General features: G+C 45.6%; 1 protein-coding gene across 1 annotated transcript in view; it reads right to left on the bottom strand.

The window, feature by feature from the left end:
* Positions 1-5217: 5217 nt before the first annotated feature.
* Mtmr3 (myotubularin related protein 3) overlaps positions 5218-26429 on the bottom strand; it is a 117809-nt gene continuing 96597 nt past the window's right edge. The window contains exons 11-20 of the mRNA XM_050141073.1: positions 24639-24770; positions 23828-23939; positions 18544-18739; positions 17578-17763; positions 16792-16962; positions 14239-14384; positions 11523-12921; positions 9703-9791; positions 9007-9033; positions 5218-7279 (exon numbers count right to left, since the gene is read on the bottom strand). Of these exons, the coding sequence (XP_049997030.1) occupies positions 7108-7279; positions 9007-9033; positions 9703-9791; positions 11523-12921; positions 14239-14384; positions 16792-16962; positions 17578-17763; positions 18544-18739; positions 23828-23939; positions 24639-24770 (2630 nt within the window). The 3' untranslated portion in view covers positions 5218-7107. The remainder of the gene's footprint in view (positions 7280-9006; positions 9034-9702; positions 9792-11522; positions 12922-14238; positions 14385-16791; positions 16963-17577; positions 17764-18543; positions 18740-23827; positions 23940-24638; positions 24771-26429) is intronic.

Here is a 26429-nt window from a genome sequence, read left to right on the forward strand (position 1 = left end):
GTTTCCAATTTCATATGGATGGGATTGTACAGCACACGATTTCAAACACTCAGTATTTTTCAAGACCCACGCATGTAGCCATGGCCTTGCCAATGGATGGTTTTGCTGTGTCTGGCTTGTGTGTTCTCCGTGCCTTGGTGTGAAGTTGGCATTTCAGACTGCTTACAGAGGCAGGAAGAATTTGGAGGGAAGGAGACAGGGAAGAACCTGAAGTAGTTTTGGGCACAGAGAACAGTGTGGTTGGAGGGGCTTTGCCACAGAAATACAGAGTGAGCTTGGGTGGAGATGGGTTTACCTGACAGTTGCGTTTTAAGACCAGAGGGGTGTGCTTCCTCCAAAGTCACAGTTGCAAGTTAGACAAGCAAAAAGTATCACTGTGAAGTTGGCAGGGACAGCACCCTTATTTCTTTTACTCCTTTGGGGGTTCCAGTTCAGTTCTGTGTGCCTAAGAAGACCAGGCAACAGAGTTCACTGCAGAGTTCACTGCCTATAGAAGATGAAGGAGTCACAAGTTGGCTGGCCAGTGCTTCTGCTTTCCCACCAGGGGCATGCTGGTGGCTGGCTTGGAGGCGAGGTTACCTCAGTCCTGAAGAATCTGACAATTGCTGGCTGTTCCCATATCATGTCCCCATATGCACTGACAAGTGAGGTCCCATGTGTGGTATATCCCAGGAGGACTTTCTGAAGCCAGGGCAGGGCGCCCCACTATTGCCAGAAAGCCTGACTTGGACAACACCTTTCTCTAGTATTTCGGCTTAGATGGTCAGAAGTATTTTCTGTCCCTGAGACCTGACAGATGTCCCGCTGCTCTCTGTAGGTGTAGTAGATGTTGGTGCCTGGAGCTGGCAGGCTACAGTTTCACAGCCACAGAGACTCTGGCAGGATGCCGTCCTCACACTGTAGACCAAACAGACTTTTGCTAAACATAACTTACTTCCTCACTGGCTCCTCAACATCCCTACTGAACAAGAGTTTGCACAATCCTCAGATGAGCAATGATAGCAGAGTGGTGGTCAAGACCACCTGAACTAGGCAATTTAGGGGGCTAGACATTAGGTCCACACACTGGGTCACAGTCCCTGACAATTTAGGGGGCTAGACATTAGGTCCACACACTGGGTCACAGTCCCTGACAATTTAGGGGGATAGACATTAGGTCCACACACTGGGTCACAGTCCCTGACTTCTAAGCAGTTTGTTTGGTTGTCATAGTCACTAACAACATCAGCTGCAAACTAATAAGATTTTGTTGCTTTTATTTTTTTAAAGCAGGTACTGTATAGTTCAAGCTGTCATCGAATTCACTGTGTAGTGAATCTGAGTCCAAAAGAGAACAAACCTAGCTTAGAAATTGAGTTTAAATGCAGGCTGGCCCCATTAGACCTACAAGTTACAGGAGTGAGGACAGCTCCCCACAGGAAACAAAGCAGTTAGTACCTACCTGCTTCTTTACTGAAATGTTGGCTATTCCTTGGATACTTTAATACAGCTTGGATAGCAAATTCAGTGGGAATCAGTTATCTATGTGTGTGGTACTGAGATTGTACCTAGGGCCTTGAGTGTGCTAGCCCACCAATGGTGCTATACCCATCCTTTTAAAAAAAATGATAGGCTTTCACCAAATTGTACAGATGTACTGGCTGATTTTGCATGTCTACTTGACACAAGCTGGAGTCATCAGAGAGGAAGGAGCCTCAGCTGAGGAAATGCCTCCATGAGAGCCAGCTGTAAGGCATTTTCTCATTCAGTGATCAATGGGGGAAGAGCCCAGCCCATGGTGGGTGGTGCCAGCCTCCAACTGTTAGTCCTGGGTTCTATAAAAACGTCAGCTGAACAAGACATAGGAAGTAAGCCAGTAAGCAGCTCCCCTTCATGGTCTCTGCATAAGCTCCTGTCTCCAGGATCCTGCCCTGCTTGAGTTCCTGTTCTGACTTCTTCCTTCAGTGATAAACAGCAATGCTGAAGTGTAAGCCAAATAAACCCTCTCCTCCCCAACTTGCCTTTTGGTCATGGTTTCATTGCAGCAACAGAAAGCCTCCTAGAAACCAGGATGGACTTGAATTCACTCTCAAATCCAGACAGGCTGTGGATTGGTTGTCCTGCATTGGGCCTGTAAGTAGCTGTTATTATGGGTCTGTGCCACACTAGAAACACCGCAGCCCTTTGGTCCTGCACTTAGCCCCCTCCCCTGCTTTAGACGTTTTCATCTTATGGCACTACTGCCCACCTCAGCTTGTTTCATGTTTCCCCTGCCACTTCCCACATCCAGCTGAAGGTAATCCGCAGTCCTGGTGGTGCAGTGGCTGGTACAAGGCTGTGTTGCTCATTTGCTGGGTGGACAAGAAATTCGTGGGGCATACTTCTGCAGCACCGATCTACAGTAAATCTTGTCACCTCAGTTCACTCTCTGCCGGCTATAGGACAGGCCTGTGTGGGCCTGACGCAAGACATGTCTTGCCTGAACTTTTAACTTTGCTGCCTTTCCGCACTCACTCACCCTGTGCTCTGGCACAGTTCTCACACCTGCACTCCTGTCCAGACTCACACTGGCTGACTTGGCTAGGCCATCATCTCCCTGGGTTTCATTCTTCCTCAGAGCTATGCTCCTGCAGTCAGTAGACTGTAGAGAGCACCAACACCGTCCACTTGACCATGACAGCATTCTCCTAGCAACTCCTTCCCTGTCCAGTGTCTCCACTCACAGCCACCTGCCCCAGCACTGAACATACACAGCAATGCTGGAAACTTCTGATGTGGGCAATGCAGTGAAATACGAGCCAGAGGTTCTACAAAGCACATAGCCTAGGAAATGCTCTCACAGGACAGCCATTGGGAAATGGGAATGACCAATCAGATGCTTCACGAAGGTAATCTGGCATGCGTGTGGAAGCAGAGTAGTTAGCTAGTTCTCAGTTCGCCATGTAGGGAACCAACTCAAACAACCCAAAGCTCAGGTTGTCAGACTTATCAGTTGAGGCATTTTGCTGGTTCCTGCACTTTTTGTTTTGGTGAAACTCTGGTCTCTCTTTTGGTCGACTCTGAGAAGCTTTGCAGGTCCCAGGTCTGTTGAGATAATAATAAACCTTCCAATATATTTATTTACCTGTTTTTCCATAAAAGGTGACATTTTTGAAGACAAATAATACTGAAGGCACATGCCATCTTGTGGAACAGCGAGTCAGGGATGCCCCTGAGTCACTAATGAAGCCTGGACAGAGTTTCGGCCTCCAGTGACATATTAAATGAATCACTTACAGGGTATATTCATAGCTGAAAGGTGCAAAGCCCCATGGGGGGGGCTTGGCCAGGGTCCCCATAATGGGGGAGGGGTACAGTGTCAGGACAAACAGATGATCTTGCCTTCAGCCTGGGTGGGGATCTAAGGCATACCTGATTGGCCAGTCTACCTGGAAGGCTCAGAATGGGCAAGATACTGGAAATGACCTCCTAACCCTTCACCATTCCCTTGGCATTACAGAGCCCTGGGGAGCAGTTTTAGTTGCTGGGATTCATTGCTACCTGCTATGGTCAGAATTGTAACCAAGCTTCATAAACAGACCAAGTAGAGGCATCCAAAAGCAGCATACAACTAGAAGGCCAATTTCTACTTGGCAGTCATTGGGAAGCATGCAATGACCAGCTTACCAGATCCTGCAGGCTGGGGAGCACAGAGGTCAGGGGGGGCCCTATTGCTTCACTCCTTCCGCTGGCAAAGCTGGGCTAGAGGTCTAGTCCCAGGAGGGTGGGGGGCGTGGGCACACCTAGTGCAGGGGAGGAAGGCCCTCCACTGAATCTGGCACAGTCATACGGAAGTGCAGCTCCCATTTTGAAAAGTTTTTCCTTGGAGGGTGGAGGCTGGGACTGGACCTTACCGATGTAACACTGAGCTACTCTCAGCTCAGCCGCTCGGTCTTCTAGGAAGCAAGTGTTACAGGAGGTCACAGAGCTGGAACCCGAGGACTCCTGCTCTCAGAGAGCATCAAGGGGCACAGGGGCAGCTGCAGCAGAAGCACCAGCATATATGCACTGAGATTAAGAAGGCCAGATGGGGGCTGGATGGTGGCACACACCTTTGATCTCAGCACTCAAAAGGCAGAGGCAGGTGATCTCTGAGTTCAAGGTCAGGCCTGGTCTACAAAGCCAGTTCCAGGACAGTCAGGGCTACACAGAGAAACCTTGTCTCAAAGAAAAAGAAAAAAAAAAAAAGGTGGCCAAATGGTTGTGTGGTCCCTGGCGACATGAGCACAGAGTCCAGGACATCAGGGATCGGCAAAAGAAGGGCAGGAACACACAGCCCTGCTACAGGCAGAAACTTCAAGAACTTGCTTTCCACTTTTCAGGCTCAGGGACAGGGAGGAGCCGAGTCAAGCTGAAAGAAGAGCCCCGTGCCATTTAGTGTTATGTGACTGACTTAACTATTTCTGTGCCCACCTTTAAAGTTCTAAGATTTCTGATAGAAAAGCTGGGATCAGGATTTGGCAATGAGGCTTTGTGGCATCGTATTTTAAGACTGGGCTGACAGAATGGCACAGCCGGTCACCAAGCCTTAGTTTTGATCCCCAGGTCCCACATGCTATAGTAGAAAGAGAACTGACTGCTACAGATTGTCCTCTGATCTACATACTGTGCCACATACACATATGCACATAATGAATAAATAAGTAAGTGTAATAAATGTAATCCCAGCCCAGAGACTAGAAAGATGACTCTGTGGTTAAGCAGCAAGAGGCTTACTGCTCTTTGGTTGCTGGAAAACAAGTAGGTGCTTAAAAACCAAATAAAATTCAATGGCTGCCTTTCAACACAAACCTGCTATGCACTAAGTATGAAACAGTAAAGATTCTAAGTGCTGACGTGGTTCTGAGAAAGCCTCTGTCATGCAGCAGCTGCTGGGCCCTACACAGTCTCAGGGCAGTACTCTCTCAGTCAGCTCCAGCTAACACATGTGCCAGCCTGTGGTAAAAGACAGGCAGAGGTAACTACCACAGATGTGCAGTCGGTCCTTGTAATGCCCAAGTGCTCTGAATCACTGAGGAAATGGTTTAGAGTGCTTGGGCATGCTGGGAAGTTCCTTTGCCAAGGTCTAGAGTTGAAATGTGTCATTTTCCTTTGCCAAGGTCAGACTCGAAGCTCCTCAAACCACTTCTCCTATGTGAGGGGGAAAAGGACAAAGAGATTAAACTACAGGGCAAAGAATCAGAACTCGTTAGCAGATGCCACTGTGCGGACACTCAACTTTATTCACTTTATCTATATATTTAACAATTCTAAAGTATTTACTTCTTGCTTTGACAAAAAAATGAAAAATATAGGAGCATTGACTCCTCTTTAGGAGAAAAGGGTTTTATGTACAGCTACGGAGAGTTACGGTTCCTCCTTTACATACAAAGAAAATATTAATAAAAAAGTGCTTCATTGATCAAAAAGGGCAAAGAGCTGCAAGCATTTATTCACACTGTACAACAGACCCAAGAAACCCGTATCATAACCTCTTGGCACCTGTCACTAGGAACTGCACAATCTTCAATTACACCAACCTTTCCCTACCTGCACCTCCAGACACAGCAAGCATGGAGGAGCATGTCACCCTGTTTCACTAGAGTCGGCCTCTGTGTGACTTGTTGCTTGAGGAATGAGCAGTGCTCTGATACCCTGGGCTTCGTTTCAGCCAACAGTGCTAGGGAAGGCTTCTGGACTTCTCGCACCCACACTCAGGAAATATGCAGAACCATCTTCCTGAGACACAGAATGCCCATGGTCAGGTAACAGCTTCCAAAGGAGAGGGGCATGGACCAGGCCAGCTAGAACTGAGGTGTCCACCCAACCACACCCAGCCCTCACACTACACTCTGTTCTGTTACCAGCTCGCGGCTTTTAGAAGAGCCAAGCATGGCCCTGGGGGTGGGAGCAGGCACAAATAGATGCCAACAATTCAAAGCACAAACCAACTACTCTCCACCCTTCCCACACCCACCTCCACCACAGATAATTACTGCTCTAAGGCTCTTTTTGGACCACATCAAAACTCCTCATGTCATTTTCTAAGAACCCTGCAATCACCAAGTGGTTCTTCATTCGTAGCAAAAGCCAGAATGTGCCCACTCAGGCAGCCAGAAACAGGACAGGGGACTCCTGGGTCCTTCCTACTGCCCCCTGAAGTAGGGGAAGAGGAGGACTGATCGTGTGGAGAGCTTTGTAACTGTGGGACTCTGCCCCTCAAGGGGAGATGCATGATTGGTTTACTTTGGGAATGGGGACTTGTGGAACCCTGAGTCTGGATTTTCCTGTGTTGGCGGAGGAAGAGATTGTTTGTAGGACCAGGCCCCAGAAGAAGCTCCAGGCGCCTAGGCCCATGCAGGTCTTGAGCACAGCAGCAGGGCACTGCAGTCTGGCTGTTCTGCACCTTTATCTGGAAGCCCAGGCAAAGGGAGCCCTACCCAATCTGGTCAAGTTAAAGATAGAATCCATGTGGGCCAACATGTCAGCTACCCAGCCCCTCCGTAACTCAAAAGAAGCACAGACCCCTCTTTCAAAGTGAGGCCTGTGGAGTACCTCACTGTGTGCCCTTCCTCCCAATGTCATCCTGTTTTTACCTGTGAGTTGGGATGACCCTATCCCTCCCCAGAATAGCACTCTCCAGAAAGGTCCTTCCAGCCTCCCCGGCACAAAGGTTTACCAACCGGCTCTGCCGTAGCTGTGATGTGAGGAATGGTCACTTATGTTAAGCTGACTTTCTGTTGTGCTCACTCAGGCCTTCATTCTGGCTCCTTCCACTGGGAAGCACTGAGTCATTCCCCAGCATGCCAAAGAGCAAACAGCTCAGCAGTTATAGGGGCCTGGCAACCTCTGGGCTTCCATTTAAAAAAAAAAAAAAAAAAAGTAAGACAACTGGGGGCATTTTTCTTTTTAAAAGGCAAAGAGGGAACATGGAAAGGGAAGGGAAGATGAAACAAAAACCAATTTACAATCCAGTGGTACATCCCAATCTCTGTACAGGTTGTTCCATGCCCCCATTCCAAAGTGTATGGGCCTCTCGGACTGCCCAGGCTGTGTATGAGCCTATGAAACGAACAGCAGCATGGCCTCTGCCACCCCAGGTCACTGGCTTCAGTTTGAAGTGGCAGCAATAGGCTTATCCAGTTCAAGGTCAATGCTGGAGCTCGTGGGATGAAGGCTGCTGTAGCAAGACTTGCACACTCGACTGGGTTCAAATAACTGCTGGCTAGGAACTGGAACCTTCTGGTTACAACAACTGGAGCAGAATACGTTCCCACAATTCCTTGAGACAAAAAAGAAATAAAATAACATCAGTTTCAGCTGGTAGGTTTTTGTGGGAAAAACCCAACTTCAGTAAGCATTTGCCGTGTATAGTCTAGATGTGCTAGGAACATGTTCTCTTCTCCAGGCAGGAAGACGCTGAGTAGGAAGACAAGTCTACCTAGTAGAGTCACTTTCACTTCAGGCTGAGGACATGTGGCTGCCTCACCGCTCCAGCACATGGCTGTCAGATGCACAGAAAGATGCTCAGGAGAGCTAGCTCTCTGTGGATAAATGAGCCCAGCACTGAAGCAGCTGCCAGCTCAGCACTCAGTTCTGACCTGGTGACACACCCAGTGGCTGCACTGACCTTGGTACTGGCCATCTGGGTAGCTTAAGGTTACAGGGAGGCAAAAGGGAGGAGTTGACCTGTGGGTCCCTCAAAGAAGGAAAACAACTATGCTGCCCAGCTGGGGATGGAGACCCTACCTAATGGTCATTACCTTAGAGGCAAGGTGGATGCAGACTGCTACCAGCAGCATGCAAAGCCAAAAGTCAAAGCAGCACTTGACACATGCTCAGCGTGAAAGGGAAGGGGAAGGACAGCCCATGAAGAAACATATGCATGTATACATCCCTATTAGACAGCAGTCAGTTCAGCTATGGTTCACCACCCTGCCCCATGCATCTCCAGGCTCCCCTCTCCTTTCCACCAAAACCCCTACTTCTTGCATCTGTGCAGCATTGAGCTGCACAGCTAAGACTGACAACCATCACACACACACACACACACACACACACACACACACACACACACACACGAAAGGTAACTAACACAGGATGGGTCCGGCCTACCTTACAATCCTACATTTTCTGAGCCCTAAAGTCCAAACCAACACTGATCAACATAGCACAGGAAACTCCAAGGTACTTGACACAGCTCTCCAGAGATGAGAAGAGAAGTTAATAGGAAAGCTTCCTCTGAGCTAATTTCTCAGTCACCCAATTCAGAATGCAGACCACACTGGGTAGGAACCACTTGAGCACAGGAGAAGCAGACACTGACAACCACATGAGACAAAGCAACACTGTAGAAGGGAAGGTGGGACACAGAACACAAAGCCCTACGTTTCTAGAATAAGAAGCACTTCACAACTTTCTAAGAAGCACGAGTCAACAAGAACTTGTGATTCTTGAACACAGGAACAGGAAATCTCTGGATGCCTATACTTGTTTGACGTACCTGCTTAAGTTCAGCTTTTTTCAAAGCCTGACATGAATTTGATCAAGTAAGTTTTTCTATCTGACTTCCTTTGGGAGGCCCTGAAAGACCTAAGTGGAGTCATGCATGCTAAGTAATTCTCTGGAAAGATCGTATTTGGTCACTTCTGTCTCTATAAAAACAAAACAAGGAAGCAATGCCATTTGACACCATCCTGGCATCGATGAATGACTGTCACCTCTCCTCCTCAAAAAAGTCCTGAAGCCCACTGGCTTCCCCCAAAAGATCATCAAGAAGTAACAGCCCAGCTTGCCTGTACAGTCCACAGGGGAGCACAAGGCTACAGCAGACACGCCCCTGGCACTCTCTTTCACCAGCTGCAGTGGATCCCCGTGCCCACCTGCCTGCCTGTGCTCTCCCTTATGAGGCTTCAGGCCAATGAGTGCAGAGAAGGGAATGGCAGCATTAGTGTGGAGAAGTTATTGTGGGTGTGCAGACATCACAGACAAGTTGTTGCAAATGCTCACCACGTTTGATCAACACGGTCAGTGTCCCTGAAAGGAGGGGAAAAAGAGCTCAGAAGAGAAGCCATTTGGTCTAGGGGTATGGGGTGGGGGAGTCCTATGGTCCTAAGAGTGTCATCTGTCTACAAGGAGATTTTTCCATCACTTTCAATCCAGGCTCACTTCTACATATGGGCCACCGTACGATTCTAATAAACTTCCTATCCTAAGAACACTAGACATCTACCAGAGAGTTACCCCTGCCAGGACAAAGTAGCCTTAGTAACTCACTGCTTAACCTGGGAGAAAGAAGTTAGGAGCAGCAAGGATTGGAGACTGCCCTCAGTTGTGTCTACTATTCCCCGGCCACAGCTTCTCAGCAGTAGCACAGGGAGCAGGGAGCAGAAAGAAGTAGGAAAACCAGGCTTCCTGCCCACAGCTAGAAAACTGTTTTTGCTCAAAGTAGCTATCATCAGTTTTATGCTGGAAATAAGAAATGAAGATCTGCATGGTAGTTGTTACCTCACCAATCTGGGAAATGAAACAAAGTATGCCCACATTTCAAAATTTAATAGTGATCATTGAATTGGAATAGAGTTCCCAAATGCAGTTCTGGAAGGACCAATGTCAGAGGCACAAAAATGTGACCCCAAGGGTAGTTCACACAGAACACTGCTAGTAAGGTTCACCTTCCCACCCTAAAAGCTACCCCAATGGCACCTGCAGTGGTGCTTCCTGCTGGCGAGCCAAAAGGCACTGTCACAGGCATAGCAGTGGGCAGCCAGGTGGTCAGGTAGCCAACGGGTCATCTGTAAAACACATGGGACCGGGTTAGTGACAGGAAGTGGGCCAGTCAGCTAAGTCAACAGAGTCACACCAGGGGGAACAAGAATCACAGGGACTACATAGGCTCCAGTGGTACCAGCGGAGCAGGCCTGCTGACAACGGTTCAAGGAACGTGTCCAAATTGTTTGCCTGGAGGGGACTCTGCTCTCCCCAAGGCAACATGGCAGCAATGGCACCCTGATCTGCCATGAGAGCTGGCAGAGGCAATGGAGAGAGAGGGCCAGCTTACTGAGTATCCCTGGCTTAGAGTTGATGGACGTGGGTTCCCAGACACAGAGATGCAAAGGCTCAATTCTACTGTGAGTTTCCTTCTTTGGTGAGGGGCATGGGGCAGGGACTGGAGTGGAGAAGAACTGTAGGACACCTGTATGGATGGCACGCAGAGCAGGGGCTGAGCCTGTACCTCTGTGTCCTGTTTATCCACCTGCTCCCAGCTGGCTTCAGAGAAAATCTCTGTGCTGCAGCGAGACAAACATTTCTGATCCAGATTGCTTTCCGAGTCGGGGATTGAAGTCTGTTGGCAAACAAACACAACTGAACAGAATGAACCTGTCTCCTCCCGCAGGAGAACAGAGCACTGGGGTCTGAGTGCTAAGGTGCCAAATGTGCAGTTACACCAGCCATCCAGATGGGCTGACCAAGTGCAGAGGCGGGGCTGGGCTCAGAAGGCTACATGGATTTTGTGAAGTGGCACTGAGTGGAAAGTTGAGTCTTAGGTTCCAGGAAGCAAGGGAAGTGAGCGAGATGGAGAAGGACCCTGTGTCATCTGTCTGGGGCCCTGGTGATCTAGTCCAGCATTTAATGAGAACAGTGATTTGGATATGCCTGCCTTTTTCTGAAGGACTCTTTGGGACATTGAGAAACCATTATTAATTAGTATGAAGAAAAAGCTAAAAGTTCCATTGGCTGTAAAGTCACTAGTGGGATGATTACTCCAGAACCTGCCATACACTTGTAATGGCACCCATCAAAGAAGAAAGCTCCTCTGGGAACCCAAGAACGCTGACAGCCTTGTTTCTAGCCCCCAAGCCTCATCAGTGCTAAGCCCAACAATGCTTAAAAAAAAAAAAAAATTCAATCCCTTCTCTCCATTTCTCCTGCCAGCACCTGCCACAGAATGCGTATAATCACTTGTACAAAAAAGAACAAAGCTCTCAAAGTTCCCGAAGTCTAGGAAAGCAGGCAGCTTACTAGTGAGGCAGGACAAACACTCCAACATAACAATATCAGCACTGCTCTATAAATACCATTGTGAACAGGCATGCAAGCCCTTCTAAATATACAATATTTTTATTTGGGGGTGGAGTGAACTGAGACAGGGTAACTGTAGCCCAGGTTAGCCTGAAACTCAACTATGCAGCTCAGGCTGGCTTCAACCATGTGGAAATGCTCTGCCTCAGTCTCTCAAGTGTTTGATTACAGGCGTGAGCCACAAAGCCTGATTGACACAGGACCCCATGTCATGCATTAACTCTCTCCCATTTTCTTAACTGCCTAGAAGGGAATGGAAAGTCAATACAGCAGAAAAAAGGCAGACTGTTGTCTCCATGTCCAAGGCTAATTCCTAAACAATCTCTCTCCACACAGCAATTTAAGACCTTTCTAGTCCTTTCAAAATCTGTTCCAATAACCAATGCTTCAGGTGTAAGTGTCATCTCTTTGGATAGCTTTAAAGGAATCATGACCTAACTTACCACTTCATCCCCAAAGTCCCCATTGAAGCGCAGAGAGCTGGTCAGGTACTGGCTCTCCAGGCGACTCTTCAGCTCCTGGACTTGTTTCTTCAAGGTCTCCACTTCTTGCTGGTGGCCAGACTCTATCTGACGCAGGCGCTGTTGGATTGTATCTGTGTATACAGGCATGCCATCATCATCCAGGTGGCTGCGGGAAGGCTGGTCAGGGCTGCTGGTAGTGGATGGCCTCCCTGAGTGGCTATTCAGCCACTTGTGGTGCAAGTTCCTTGAGTACAAGTGAGCAGAGCTGCAGCTTGTGGCAGATAGTTGGTGGCTCAGTGAGTCCTTATTCCTCCCAGTCTCCCCATTGGCACAGTGTCCATTGGGTGTGGGGTACTTCTGAAAGGTGCCAAACCCTGAAGGCTGTTCTGAAGCCTTATTTTCAGTCTCTAGGGCACCGTTGCACACAATTCCCTGTCTATATTTGTCTAATGGCAAGGCACAAGGAGCCCGCATCAGGCTGAGGGTGTTACCAGGGGATGAAGTCCTATATAGCACAGAATCCCATTGGGGCCTCTCAGCAGACCTGGGCTCTGGAGCCATGGGAAGCATGTCCCTGCCACTGAACCTACCACTGCTTGCCAGGCAAGGTCTGTGATGGAGCTGGGGCATACTCTCTGACTTCACTTTATCCACTAGTAACGTGTGCATGGAGCTGTTTGTGTGTGGTCCTCTTGTCTCAAATGGGACTTGGGAAGGCAGCGGAGAACTAGACTGTGAGGTACCAAGGCCAACTTTTGCATCTATTGGGACAGCAGGAGCTACATTTTCCCTGTCCTCTGCAATATTCTCTACTTGAGGCTGCTCCACAGGGACCTCCTGGGAGTCCTCTCCCCTGAGGGGAGCCTGGGGTGAACTAGAGAGAACATTGTGTTCATCCTGCTGTTCAGGAGTATCCTGTGAGAACAAAGGCAGGCTGGGGTCTAGATGGTTTCTTAGAGTAGCATCATCTAGCTCTGGTTCTTGGTGAAGTACGACTGAGCCCTCAGTCACCATACTGCTCTCCTTTGCTAGGAGTGTCTCCTCTTTGATATCTGGTACCTCAGTGTGCGCCCTGTGGGCAGGTTCTTCTGTCCCACTCTCCTCTTTGGTGGCCTCTTGCAAAATGTTCTCCATCTGCCCTTCAGCCACACCAGCCGCCACAGATAGCTCAGCACCTCCAAGCAGCCTGCTGGGCTTCCGCAGGCTGTCCATAGCAGGAGCCTCTTCCCCAGAGCCAGCAAAGCTGCTCAGCTCCAGGGAGCGCCCATGCTCCTGCCATTTCTCATTCAGGCTGGGGTCACTGCTGCGCCGGCTGGCCAGAGGCACCATGTTGTCACAGGCTGTGGTCAGATTGTCAAATGATCTAGTCTTGGGTAGCCTAGAAAAAAAGAGTTTGGGGAAAATGAGAATCGTAGAGGCTATTTGGAGCGCAGTCGGGACATGTTTTTAAATATGTCACTGTTTCACAACTGGACCATTACAGCAACATCTCTGAAACAAGGCTCAGATTCCTGCAGAGGCAGGGTTCTCCATCAGCACTGCCCCACTGTCAGTCCCCGCCTCTATAAGCTCAAAGCATATACAATTTCTTTTTTTCTGGTTTTTTGAGACAGAGTTTCTCTGTGTAGCCTTGGTTGTCCTGGAACTCAATCTGTAACTAGGCTAGCACTGAACTCAAGAGATGCCCTGCCTCTGCCTCACAAGTACTGGGATTAAAGGTGTGCGCCACCACTGCCTGGCACATATTTCTGAAAGCCATAAAGTCATTCTTTTATTTATTTATTTTTCTCTCTTTCTTTTTTGATTTTTGAGACAGGGATGCATGTATCCCAGAATGACCTCACACTCTCTACATAGCCTAGGAATGACACTGAACTCAATCTTCTGCCTCCACCACCAATGTGCGGACAGTACAGGAATGTGTCATAAATGCCAGGGTTATACAGCACTGGAGCTCAGACCCAGGGCTTCTTGCAAGTATTCTACCAACTGAGCTGCACTGCAGTCTTCAACAAGCATTCCTCGTGAAGCTTCTTCGTGTCTCTCAGGTAGTGGCAGAGTAGCTTGCTGGTTCTTTGTATTACACATTTTAAGTTCATTTATTATCTATCACTACAATCTTAATAAGGTTAATTCACAAGTGGCCAAAATTTCTCTCATCTCAACAGCATCAGAAGACCAATCAGGACCCAGAGGAAGAAGCAGAGAGTAGTGGGTAAACAAACCAGAGAGTCACAAAGACCTCAATGGATGTGGTCCATCTAAGAAACTTCTCATGCATGTAGCAGAATAATGTAGCAACAGGCCAACTCACTTCCAGAAATAAGGCCTTACTATTTTCCTTAAGAAACTCGACAGTGGTGGCACATGCCTTTAATCCCAGCCTTCAAGAAGTAGAGGCAGGCAGCTCTCTGTGAGTTCAAGGCCAACCTGGTTTACAGAGTGAGTTCCAGGCCAGCCAGGGCTACACAGAGAAACCCTGTCTTGAAACAAACAAAACAAATCCCCAAAAAAAAGCAGCAGCAGTCAAACTTCAGCCAGATGTGGCAGTTCATACTAGTAAATCACATCACTGCAAGTCTGAGGTCAGCTTGGGAGGGAAAGGCGGGGGGGGGGGGCAGGGGGGGGAGAAGGAGAGGAAGGGAGAGAAAGAATCCCACCACACAGGACTTGAGACTTGTGGCCCCGAGCTCACCGGCTTAAGGGGGGATCGTCAGGGCTGGAGCCTGGGGCTGGGTATGGTGCACAGCTGTCATCTGTGGGAGTAGATGGAGATGGACAGGGAAGGTACACTGCACTCCACAGCATCAGATTCCGCACATGGCACACGGGGTACAGCACCTAAGGAGACGGGGAGGACACAGGTTTATACAGACCCCCAAAGTCTCTCAGAAATGTCTAGAAATAAGGAACAAGAACAAGCACACCCAGGTGGGTCACAGATAAACAAGGAGGTAGTGTTAGTAAAGGAAGGTCTGTCTCCCAAGAGGACAGGTACAGAACCATGGGGTCTGTCTGACAACAGTTTTCACTTAAAGAGGCTCTCGAGCATGAAAACCTAATGGATCCTTTAAAGACTGACATTATCTCAGGTGGTTTTTACTGAATGACTGACTTTAATATTAGCCTGATTTACTGCCTAAGAATCATTCTGTTAGACAGTGAGTGTCCGTTTCCTCAAAGTTCAGCTTCAGCGGAACTGCCAAATCTGGTTTACAGACTTACTTAATCATGTGAAAAATAAAGGAATCTCCCTCCCTTCCCAAGGAAGGAATGAAGCAGCATACATCTTTTAAATGTAATGAGAAGCGAATCAATTGCAGCAAAGTAATATAACCTCTGATTAGCCTGCTTTGATTTCTAAGGGCTTAAAATGCATCTGACAAAGGGAACATTAATACATTTTGATACACAGACATATGCGCCTCTTTTCTTTGTTTAGCAGAAGGTGCTCTTTGAGGGGGAACAAAGTCTTAAAAGGCCTGCTAGCTCTCCATGTGGAAAGAATCACAGACAGACACATGCCAGCCTCAGAAAAAGCTTTGTGTCTGACAGAAAGATGCACTGGATCCTATTGTCTGGCTCATGGGGACAGTAGCAGGTACCTGGTAGCTGACCCTTCTTAGCCATAAAAGGCATCTGCAAAGGTGCCCAGTGCCTTCCCTCTGCTGAGCTGAAACATGCTAGGAACGCAGTGAGCTCTGGAGGTGATGTAGATATGAATAATCTGCACTGGTATGGATTTTAAGGTCAATTTTGTTATATGTATATGTATTTCTGATCTTGATTAAGGTATTATGATTGTGTAGTTCATTTTTAAAATGTAATGTATAATTAGGAAATATAGGTTGTTAATGGATAATCATTGATAATAATAAAGCTTGTAGTCATGTTAGATTTTCTAGATAGAGATATACTTCAGTTAGATAGGCATTCTTCATATCTTTCAAAGACTGCAAAATATGGCATTTAAAATATTTTAATAACTTAGGGCTTTTCATGACAATGAGACACGTCTGCTTCTGACAGCACCAGCTACTTCAAGAGGAAGATGGGCATTGAAGAGGCTCCTTATGGAGTTTGATAGCCATTTGGGCAAGAAACTGTTCTTGCCTGGACCGTTGCATAAACTGGACACAGAGAACCCGCAGAGAGAGGACTGCTGAACTTGCCTAAAGGTGAGATGGTCTTTCGGGGTTCCTGATTCATGAAAGAGTCTGCGAGACATTCTGCAGGACACAGCAGAAAGTGACTGAACTGTCTTTGAAATTTCCTGCTTCATGGAAATGTCTGCTGGATACTATGGGCCTGAAGGCCAAAGATGGATGCCCCAACGGTACAGAGGAACTTTGGGAGACTGTCGAGGCAGCGAGATGTCTCTGTCAATTCTAGAGTTTTGGATTTCTTGTTTGCTTAGGTAATATTATATCCTTCTGGAGTCTTTGATGGAGTTGAAGAATAGATAGATAGCTATAGTTTTCCTTAGTTATGATAAAAGATAAAGTAGATATAAATATTGTAACTGTAATTCTTACTTGATAACTGTTTTGTTATATGTAATTTTACTATGTTAAAGTTAAAGCCTTTCTTTTTTGTTTAAAGAGAAAAAGGGGAAATGATGCGGGAGTGATTTCTTATTAATAAAGAAACTGCCTAGGCCCATTTGATAGGCCAACCCTTAGGTAGGCGGAGAAAACAGAACAGAATGCTGGGAGAAAGAAGCTGAATCAGTGAGTCGCCACGATTCTCCCATTCCAGACAGATGCAGGTTAAGATCTTCTCTGGTAAGCCACCTCGTGGGCTACACAGATTATTAGAAATGGGTTAGATCAATATGTAAGAGCTAGCCAATAAGAGGCTAGAGCTAATGGGCCAATCAGTGTTTAAAAGAATACAATTTCCGTGTAATGATTTTGGGTAAAGCTAGCAATGCAGACGGCCGGGTGCCAGGGACGCAGTCCCGCTCCTCATATTACAACATGGAGGAGGTACTGGCAATGACTCATGTCTAAGGTGGCAAAGTAGAGATGTGTGCTACACCAAGAACCTTGGTTATGGGCAGGCTAGAGCATTATCAGAAAAACAGGCTTTGCTTAGACAAAACTGTAGAAAATGGAAAAATGGAACCAGAACCTTGAGACAGCAGACATATTTTTGCAAAAACAGGCACTACTCAAACCGGCTCCCACATGGTGACCCCATCCCCAAATCACTTCTGCTGAACAGAGATGGGCTCAAAGGTACATACGGCTTCTGACTGAGATGAATACAGTAGGTTTTTGAAAGCCTTGTTGCCTGCCCGAAGAAGTGACCACACAGAGCATGTCCGTTCCTGAGTCTGCTTTTCCCCTCTCTCCTTGGCGTTGTTGCACAGGAATGTTCCAAACAGGCAGGAATAGGTATGCTGTACCAGTTTCACCTGCCAAGTCCAATCGGGCAAAATCAAACAGTAAGGTACATGGTATTGGAAAGGAGGTCAGCCAAGTGAACAATTCACCATGACATCCCTGAGAACACCTCAGCTCACTCAAGGATATGGGGTGTATGTGCATAGGCAGTCTACACATGGCCTCCTCTTCACAATTACCAATTGCAGGGCCTGATCCCAACCACCAGCACTTCTATGTCAAAGACAATCTAATGCAGGAGGTAGACTGAAGGACAGCGGAACAGGGGCTGAAGCAGGAAGAGTACACCTTCCACCAAAGAAGAGGGAGCAGACAGCATTGGTAGAAGGACTGCAGAGGAGCATGGCACATTCAGATTGTTCCTATTTCTACCACTTTTTAGACCATACATTTTAGAAGTCAAGTTTAAAACAAACTCTGTTTACAGAGGAAAAGCTAGTGCACCTAGATTTATTGTGTGAAAAATAAAATGCCTGTTAACTGCTATTGCTATTAAATAAAACAGTCCCTCCAAATTAAATGTGAAAATGCATAGTTTTGGTGAAAATGGCCCACTAACATTTGTATCAACATCCCCCTAAGTGTAGGTGGTTCCCAAAATGTAGAATCATTAAGTCCAAACTCACAAGGAATGCTTCATTGAACTCAAAAGAGCAAGGAAATTGCCTCTGAAGCTGATGAACACAGTCAAGCCACTGCAGAAACACTGGGCAACGTTCGTTCAGATCATCTGAATTCTCCCCATGACCACACCGGTCAGCAAATTTATGGCCAAAATCCAGCCATTCCATCTCCACAAGGACTTGGAAACCCTGCAGGGAGGCACCAAGGAGAGATCACTTGTGTAGTACCATCACCTGTGACATCCTGAGTTCCATGTCACCAGTGGTAATCAATCTCCTTTAACAGCCTCCTGGTAAGTCCCTCTGGCCCAGGCTCAGAGCCAAAGGTTCTCTCCCTAATGACACACCCATTTACACACACGTCTCAATTCACCAGCTTCATTCAATATTCAAAATTTAAAGAACACTGACACAGCCTCTCTCATTTACTACATAAATGCTACCTACCTACCTAAATATCTCTTTTATTAATTTTTGTCTTCTATGTTACATTTACAAAGCTACATTCCTCAGCACAGATTTTTTATAAATATTTGTATTTTATGTCACTTTATGTTTTTGTTCTTATATCTTTAACCCATAATGATTATTTCAGAGCAGATGTTCCAGAATGCTGTGTGGTCCTGTCTAGACCCACCATCATAAGCATGCAGACATTCTTTTGCAGAAGCTCATTTTCCTGAGATAGACAAAATTTTTTCAAGTAGAGAAACTGCAAAAGAGATGTTTATGTCCTCAGCACCTGTCATCTAAACCATGTTCTACTGAGCGAGGTAAAGAACTGGAAAGAGACACAGCTCTAGGTGAGGAGTATGATCATAACAAAGTGGCCGTTTCCACAGACCTAACTTCCAGTCCCCAACCGACAGTGCAACCCTCCTAAAAGTTTTCATCAACCTACCCTGAATGCTTGCTTACTCTTGCTCCCCTCTTCCCTCCTTCCCTCCCTCTCTCAAGACACACACTCACCTCTACTGTTCGGTAGTAAGGGTCCAGCAGGAGCTTAGCCAATGCCACAATCTGGGGAGTACGGTCCCAGCCATCTGAGCAGTGCACTAACACAGGCCGTTGATCACGGTCCACAGCATGTACTACAAGAAGCGCTGACTTCAAGAGCACAGACAGGTGGTGTAGCCACTTTGTGCTTTCAAGAGCTGAAAGCCAACTATAAAAAAGAAGATAAGAAAAGACTGATTTTTATGATTTTATGGTATCATATCCAAAGCCTATCAAATTAAAAAGCAATTCCCTAAGACCTTTGTCTCTAATTACAGTGATAAAAAAGTCTATTTATAAAGCATGTCCAAATGAGAGAGTCAAGCTCCAGAATCAAGAGAGGACAACTTTAGAAAAAGGACTGTAATAAACAATGGCACACCGCACCTAGAGCTTTAAAAAAAAAAAAAAAGACCATTAATTTTTAACTGTCTATATGGGAGGTGGTGTGCACGTGAGTGCAGAAGCCCAAGGAGGCCAGACGTGCTAGGAACCAAACTTGGGTCCTCTGAAAGAGCAGGATGTGCTCTTAACCATTGAACCATCTCTCTTCCCTAGCCACACCCTTTTTTCCCCCTGCAGTGGTGGGAATGAAACTCAGGTTCTTATATGTTAGTTAAGTGTTCTATCATTGAGCTATACCCCCAACCCTCCCTGGTTCTGACTCTCTCTCTCTCTCTCTCTCTCTCTCTCTCTCTCTCTCTCTCTCTCTCTCACACACACACACACACACACACACACACACACACACACACATTTATTAGCTTGAGACAGGGTCTTGTTATACAGTATAGGCTGATCTGGAACTCAGTTCTCTTAGATTAGCCTCCAAGTGCTGGATTTACAGGTACATACCACCATACCTAGCTCTTCACAGATAATCTGCCAAAACAGGGGTGGGTTTAGGAGAGTAATCCTAGACAGGCACATACAGTAAAAATAATAGCTCTTATGAACACTTCTGAGACCCATAGAGATTTTATAGAAGGTATTTATTATCAACTCTGACCTGACAACAAAATAAAGAACACACACACAAATATATTTACAATGAGATATAAGTTGGATGCTACACAAGAATGGTACAAACATTACCCATGATCCATGTCCGAACACCAACCAGTGTTAAGTCTTGACTATTTATTGACTAAAACCAGGTAAGTCCAGTAAGACGATTAGCGTCATGCAAAGTGATACAATGGCTACATAATATTTCTAAGTTAATTCAGACTTAATTCAGAAAGGATCCCCCTCCCCTTTTAAAAAAAATCCTTTAGGGGTTATCAAATAAAAAAGAACTGTCTCTTTGGCAGAAGGTCACATATCCCACCACCACCCAAACTGTTTTGACAGTTCATGTATATGTACTTCTTCCACCCCTTATTCGCCCAAACAAGTTCTGGTTTTTCCCAAATGTGGCCAGATTTGTGGTTTAAGGTTGAAAGTCTAGCCTTTCAAACACTGAAAGAGAAGGAATAAAAACTTCTGTTCAGTATCTCTGAGATGGCTTTGTCAAGGTAGGGTCTAGATGAGGCCTCTAGGACAAAGCTGGTCTATTAAAACCTGAAGACTGAATGTGAATTTTCATTAAGAGTCTAAGTAAGAAATGGAGATCTTTCCTGCCAGGCCAGCAAACAACAGAACAGTGCATAAGTATTCTTTACAACTAGACTGTAGCTCAGAGGCTGACACTGTCTCCATCATTGCTGGACCCCAAGCTTTGCCCCTAGTATGGAAAAGTCCTTCTATTTAATGAAATGTAAGTTTGTCATGAGTACAATTCAATTTTGAGACTTCCTAGCTCAAAATTAAGTTTATCTCAGACACACTTAAAATACTGATGGAAAATAAGTTTGCCTTAAAATAAATCAAAAGGCTGAAGAGATGAGTAATTAAACTATCTCCCTGCTGCTGAAGAAGTAGCAAACAAGACTCCAGCGGAAAGTTCTCTTAAACCTGATTGAATGGTTATGAACTAGCAGCCAGCGGTGTCTGTGTCTGAGAGAATCTGTGCTGCAGCCAGCCACCAGAGGGAATGTCATAGCACTCCTCTGTGCTAATGTCAAATTGGAACAGAAACACATCATTCCCCAGCCTGCCACAGCCCCAATGGATGGCCTACTCATAGTGTCCATCATTGCTACAGCTTCTTTTTATCCATAAAGATTAAAATACCCAAATACAAAGCATTATTTCTTTAACAAATCCTCCAGTCATTTGGGCTAGGAAGAGGCTAATTAATTTCTTTTGCATTCAAAATGAAATTTTGTTTTTAAGTATTTGTTTTTTACTAGACACACACATACACAGACACAAGCATGGTTCTAGTAAAGGCCAGAAGGGGGCATTGTATCCCTTAGAATTGCAATTAATGACACTTGTGAGCCACTATGTGGGTACTATAGACCAAATCTGGGTCCTTTGCAAGAACAAGTGTTCTTAACCACTGAACCATCTTTCTGACTTCAAAATCAAGTTTTTAAAGAAATAATTTAAATATATATATATATATATGGTACTAGAGACTACTCAGTACTCATCTAGTCTTTTTGTTTTACATAAAAAGGGATCCTGAGCAATTAAGCTACACAGCCAAAGACACCATCTCCAGAGTCCTCACACCAACCTTAGGGGAGAGAAGTAGCTGGGCCCTGGAGCTAAGTGACAAATGCAAATGGATAATCCTCAAAGGAAAGTAGTCAGCTGTTCTTTGGTCAATGCAATGGTCTGAATGAGAATGGCCCCATAGGCTCACATATTTTATTGCTTAGCCACTAGGAACTAGCACTATTTGAAAGGGCTAAAAAGATTAGACATTATGGCCTTGTTGGAGGAAGTATGTCACTAAGGGTGGGCTTTGAGGTTTCAAAAGTCCATGCCAAGCTTAGAATCTCTTTCTCTGCCTACAGATCAGAATGTAGCTCTCAGTTTCTGCTCCAGTGTTGCCTGCATGCTGTTTTGCTTCCTAGCATGATGATAATGGAACTCCAAGCAAACCCCTCAATTAAATGTTTTCTTTCATAAGAGTCACCATGGTCATGGTACCTCTTCACAGCAATGAAACCCTAAGATGGTCACCTCTCCAAAGGACATTGCTTCATCCTCAGGGCTGACTGATAAATCTATTCACTTTTTCGACTGGTTCATTGGTTTTCATTTTCTTTTTCCAAGACTGGGTTTCTCTGGGTAGCCTGGCTGTCCTGGAACTTACTCTGTACACCAGGCTGACCTCAAACTCAAAGAGGTACCTTTGCCTCTGTCTCCCTAGTGCTGGGATTAAAGGTGTGCTCCACCACCACCCAGCAATTTAATTACTTTTACCAAGAGTCAGCACAAGCAGTCTCAGGAAGCACCTGATGTTATAAATCCAGTTAAGAATGCAAAACAAACTAGATGTGACTATGCAGATCTACTGAGGGGACCCAAGGAAACAGCTATGGGCTTTAGCACAAATACCTAAAAAAGAAAATCCTATCTTTATTGGCACATCTCTGTCTTCCTGAAATAATAAAGAAGGGGCTTTTAAATATTTATCTGTTTTACAGAGTACTGCTCCTAATTTATCTTATACTCAAGCAATCCCCTTGCAGGGGTACTACATTACCTTCCTCGCTGCAAATTCCAGCTATTCTTTTTCTTTTTTTTTTTTAATTCTCTCATATATTATATCCTGACAGCAGTTTTCTCTCTCTTCCCTCTCCCCCAGACCCATGCCCCAACCCTTACCCTGGAGGAGGAAAAGGATCCCACCCAACCATCAATTTTTAATAAGCAATAGAATTAGAACATTATTACTGAGTCAAATTACTTTAGAAATGGAAGCTAACATGTAAAAAACCAAACAAAAAACTGACTTAACAAGTTTAACACATAGAACATAACGAGAAACTGGAGAGATGTTCAGTCAGTAAGATGTTGGCTACACACATATGACAATCTGAGTTGGAGTCCTTTAGTATCCAAGTTAAAAAAAAAAATAGTTGACCCTGAAAACCTTCTCCCTTAGACTAGCTTTCATAATACCTGAAGGGGCTATGCAAGCTTCGAAAAGGAGGGAGGCTGCCAACAGTCCTACCCAGCTGTGATACCTATAAACCACAACAATGACCAGCATGGTATGAAATCCCTAAAGGTGCAACAGTGACACTCATGTCTTGGCAGTAACCAACCCTGCTCAACAGGAGAGAAATCATGATTGGTACTGGAAAACAAATACCGAAGGGTAGTGAGAGCATGGACCTTAGAGGAGAATCCACAAGCGGCATGTTACTAACCCAGTATAATTCCCAATTGAATTGTAATACTTATCCATTTACTCACAGATAAGTGGAGTTGTCACCTTTCATCAAACAAACGTCTCTGCAATAAGTGGAGACCACTACAGAAATCACAACTGGCTAGAGTGTGTGTCAGAGAACAACTGGGTGTGCAATGCCTAGCGCCAATCGGTAGACACATCTACAACACAGCTCCTGTACCTAAGGCTCAGGGAACACTGTAGAAGAGGGAGTGAGCGCCTGTAAGAGCCAGGGGACCAGGAAATCTGCTGTGAAACTGTGTCTCCTAGAAGTGATAGAGAAGTTTTTCACTCATGAAACCTGAACAATATGGCTGCCTTAATAAGATCTGAACAAGTATACCACCAACAGAAATGCTAACTTGGAAAGGTCACTCTCACAGGGTTCCGCCCTGTGACAAAGAACTAAATATTAACTAGGTAATACTTACAGAGAGAGAAAGTCTTCCATGGAGATGGAGTCCCTAACTAGTTCTCCAATGCCAAGCAGCCAGACTTGAAATTCTAACATACAATCAGGGTATGTGTGTGTGTGTGAGAGAGAGAGAAAGACAGAAAATGGTGACTTCACATTAAGACACCTCAATTCGGCTGGGCAGTGGTGGCACATGCTTTTAATAGCACCTGGGAGGCAGAGATAGGCAGATCTCTGAGCTTGAGGCCAGTCTAGTCCACTGAGCAAGTTCCAGGACAGCCAAGGCAACACAGAGAAGTTTTAAGTTCAAAAATAAATTAAAAAAAACCTGCAGAAGAGCTGGACTGCTTTGCCAACAGCTCAGGTTTTATACTGCCTGGTTCATATCTACAGAGACTGAAAGTATAACTAAAGTTCACTACAGAAAGAAAATACAAAAATAAATAAAATAAAAAAAACCTGAAGAATATCTACAATCTTGTTTTTGTTTTTGTTGTTTTGCAGTAACAACAAAAGAAGCACACAGACCAAAGCCCAGGCCTTACTTTCCAGGATCCGGCATCTGTGTACACAGCAGTCGCAGAGACTGGAAACTCCGCCGGATAGAATGGATGTTTGCCATTCCCATAAACACAACTTCACAGTTTGGGTAATACTCTGGAGAGAAAAACAATAAAGAAAGCATAAATACATTCAATTTAAGGATCAGATGAGCAAATTTAACAGCAACAAAATGGCAGCACTCAGACAGAAGGGGCATGACAGATTCAGAAAGGGTATCTTATTAGGTTTTTGTGTTTACTACCTCAATTTTCACCCCTGCTTCTCTCTTTCTGTCGGTCTCTTTCTTTCTTAAAAGATTTATTTATTTAGTATGAATGCTGTGTTCTATCCACATGTATGCCTGCAGGCCATGGTTGTAAGCCACCACGTGGAGTCACCATGTAGTTGCTGGGAATTGAACTCAGGACCTCGGGAAGAGCAGCCAGTGCTCCCAACCTCTCCAGCCCTACCCCTGCTCTTCTAAGAAGTCTACAGCAAGTGTACTAGGAAGTAGTGATTCACATATGTATTGTGAGAGACAAGAGTGCTTTCAGGAGACCAGACTAAGAACCAGAGCCTCCAAGCAGCACTGACAGACCTGGAGAGAGACTAGCTTTCCTATCACGCAAAGTTGGCACAGAGGAGGAAGATGATTGGCACTTTGTCCAAAGCACACGAATGTCAAGGATCCAAAGAGATGCCTGGCTTCTAGATGCAGAGGAATGTGCCTTGTCATTTATCCTAAATTAAGTCCAGGTTGTGAGTGAGCTGCACTTACAAGGACAGATTATCAAGGGACGATCATACACTCACCTGGGCATTCACAGCCTCCTCCTTTGGCTCGATTTGCCACAGCTGCTGCATAGGAGCGTGCATCCAAGATCAAAAGTTTCTGTGGCTGGAGAGCTAAACTTTCTGCTCCTGAAGCATTTGAAAGAGAGGAATCTGCAGACATCAAGAAGAGGGTAAAAGCTAAATGAACCTAGTTTTCCTAGAACTGTGAAAAATCAGAACCAGAGGCATTTATATTACAGTAAAACAAAACAAAATAAAACTCAAAGCAACAAAGTCCCCTAACTAGACTCTGGTACACAAACTTGGCTTCAGTCTACCCTGTTTTGCCTTCTGATTAAAAATTGATGGAGCTGGAGAGATGGCTCAGTGATTAAGAATACTAACTGTTCCTCCAGAGGTCCTGGATTCAATTCCCAGCACCCACATGGCAGCTCATAACTATGTGTAACTTCAGTTCCAAGGTATCTGACACCCTCACACAGACATACATGCAGATAAAACACCAATGCACACGAAATAAGTTATTTTAAAAAAAAGAAAACCAATAAGGAATTATTTTACAAAAGCAATTCTCACATCACATGAAGACCCATATTGCCCAATCTCTTACTCCCATTTCTTTTGTTTTGTTTTTGTTTGTTTGTTTTGTTTTTCAAGACAGGGTTTCTCAGTAGCTTTGGAGGCTGTCCTGTAGTAGACCAGGCTGGCCTTGAACTCAGAGATCTCTCTGCCTGCTGAGAGCTGGGATGAAAGGCGTATGCCACCACTACCTGGCTCTTATTCCCATTTCTACCGCTGTAGTTCTTTCATAGAAGCTGGTATTTCTCAGGCTGGAGAGATGGCTCAGAGGTTAAGAGAACTGACTGCTCTTCCAAAGGTCCTGAGTTCAATTCCCAACAACCACGTGGTGACTCAGAACCATCTGTAATGAAATCTAGTGCCTTCTTCTGGCCTGCAGGCATACATGCAGACAGAACACTGTATACATAATAAATAGAAGGGAGAAGAAGCTGGCATTTCTCTCTGTAGACTGGTGAAAACCCAAATCCTCATTATAAACACTTCATTTTTTCATGACGACATGGAAGACAACACTAGGCTCTCAAATCAAGCTTGAAACAAAAGGTCTTCCAGTGATTTGTCAAGACCTGTCAGTCCTCAAACAATCTCACTGAATTCTCTTTTACAAAAGTAAGTATAGCCAGGTGTGGTGGCACATACCTTTAGTCCCAGCAATCAGGAAGCAGAGGCAGGTGGTTCTCTAGGAGTTTGAGGCCAGCCTACTCCAAATAGTGAGTTCCAGGAGAGACACTCAAAAAACCCAAAGTAACATTGTGTCTTCTAAGAAAAGGCCATTTTTTAAGAAAAGCTTCCCAGGTGCTTTTAAATACTGACAAGATTGCTGGGCAAAAAATTGGGATCTTGGGGGTGGGGTGGGATGGGGGTAAGGGTAGATGGGGAGAGAAAAGTGAGAAGGGGAGGATAGGGGGAACTTGGGGAAACGGGATGATTGGGGATAAAACAAGTTTGGATAGAGGAGCAGGGAATCACATAACTTAATTAAGGGAACCACCTTAGGGTTGGTAAGAGACATGAACCTAGAGTGGCTCTCAGGTGCCCAGGGCAATGTCCCCAGTTAGTTCCTTGGGCAGCTGAGGATAGGGAACCTGAAATGACCCTATCCTATAGCCATACTGATGAATATCTTGCATATCACCATAGAACCTTCATCTAGTGATGGATGGAGATAGAGACAGAGACCCACACTGGAGCATCGGACTAAGCTCCCAAAGTCCCAATGAGGAGCAG

Source organism: Alexandromys fortis, unplaced genomic scaffold (assembly GCF_014885135.2).
Source record: "Alexandromys fortis isolate MF-2015 unplaced genomic scaffold, M_Fortis_MF-2015_v1.1 scaffold_7, whole genome shotgun sequence".
NCBI classification, from domain to species: domain Eukaryota; kingdom Metazoa; phylum Chordata; class Mammalia; order Rodentia; family Cricetidae; genus Alexandromys; species Alexandromys fortis.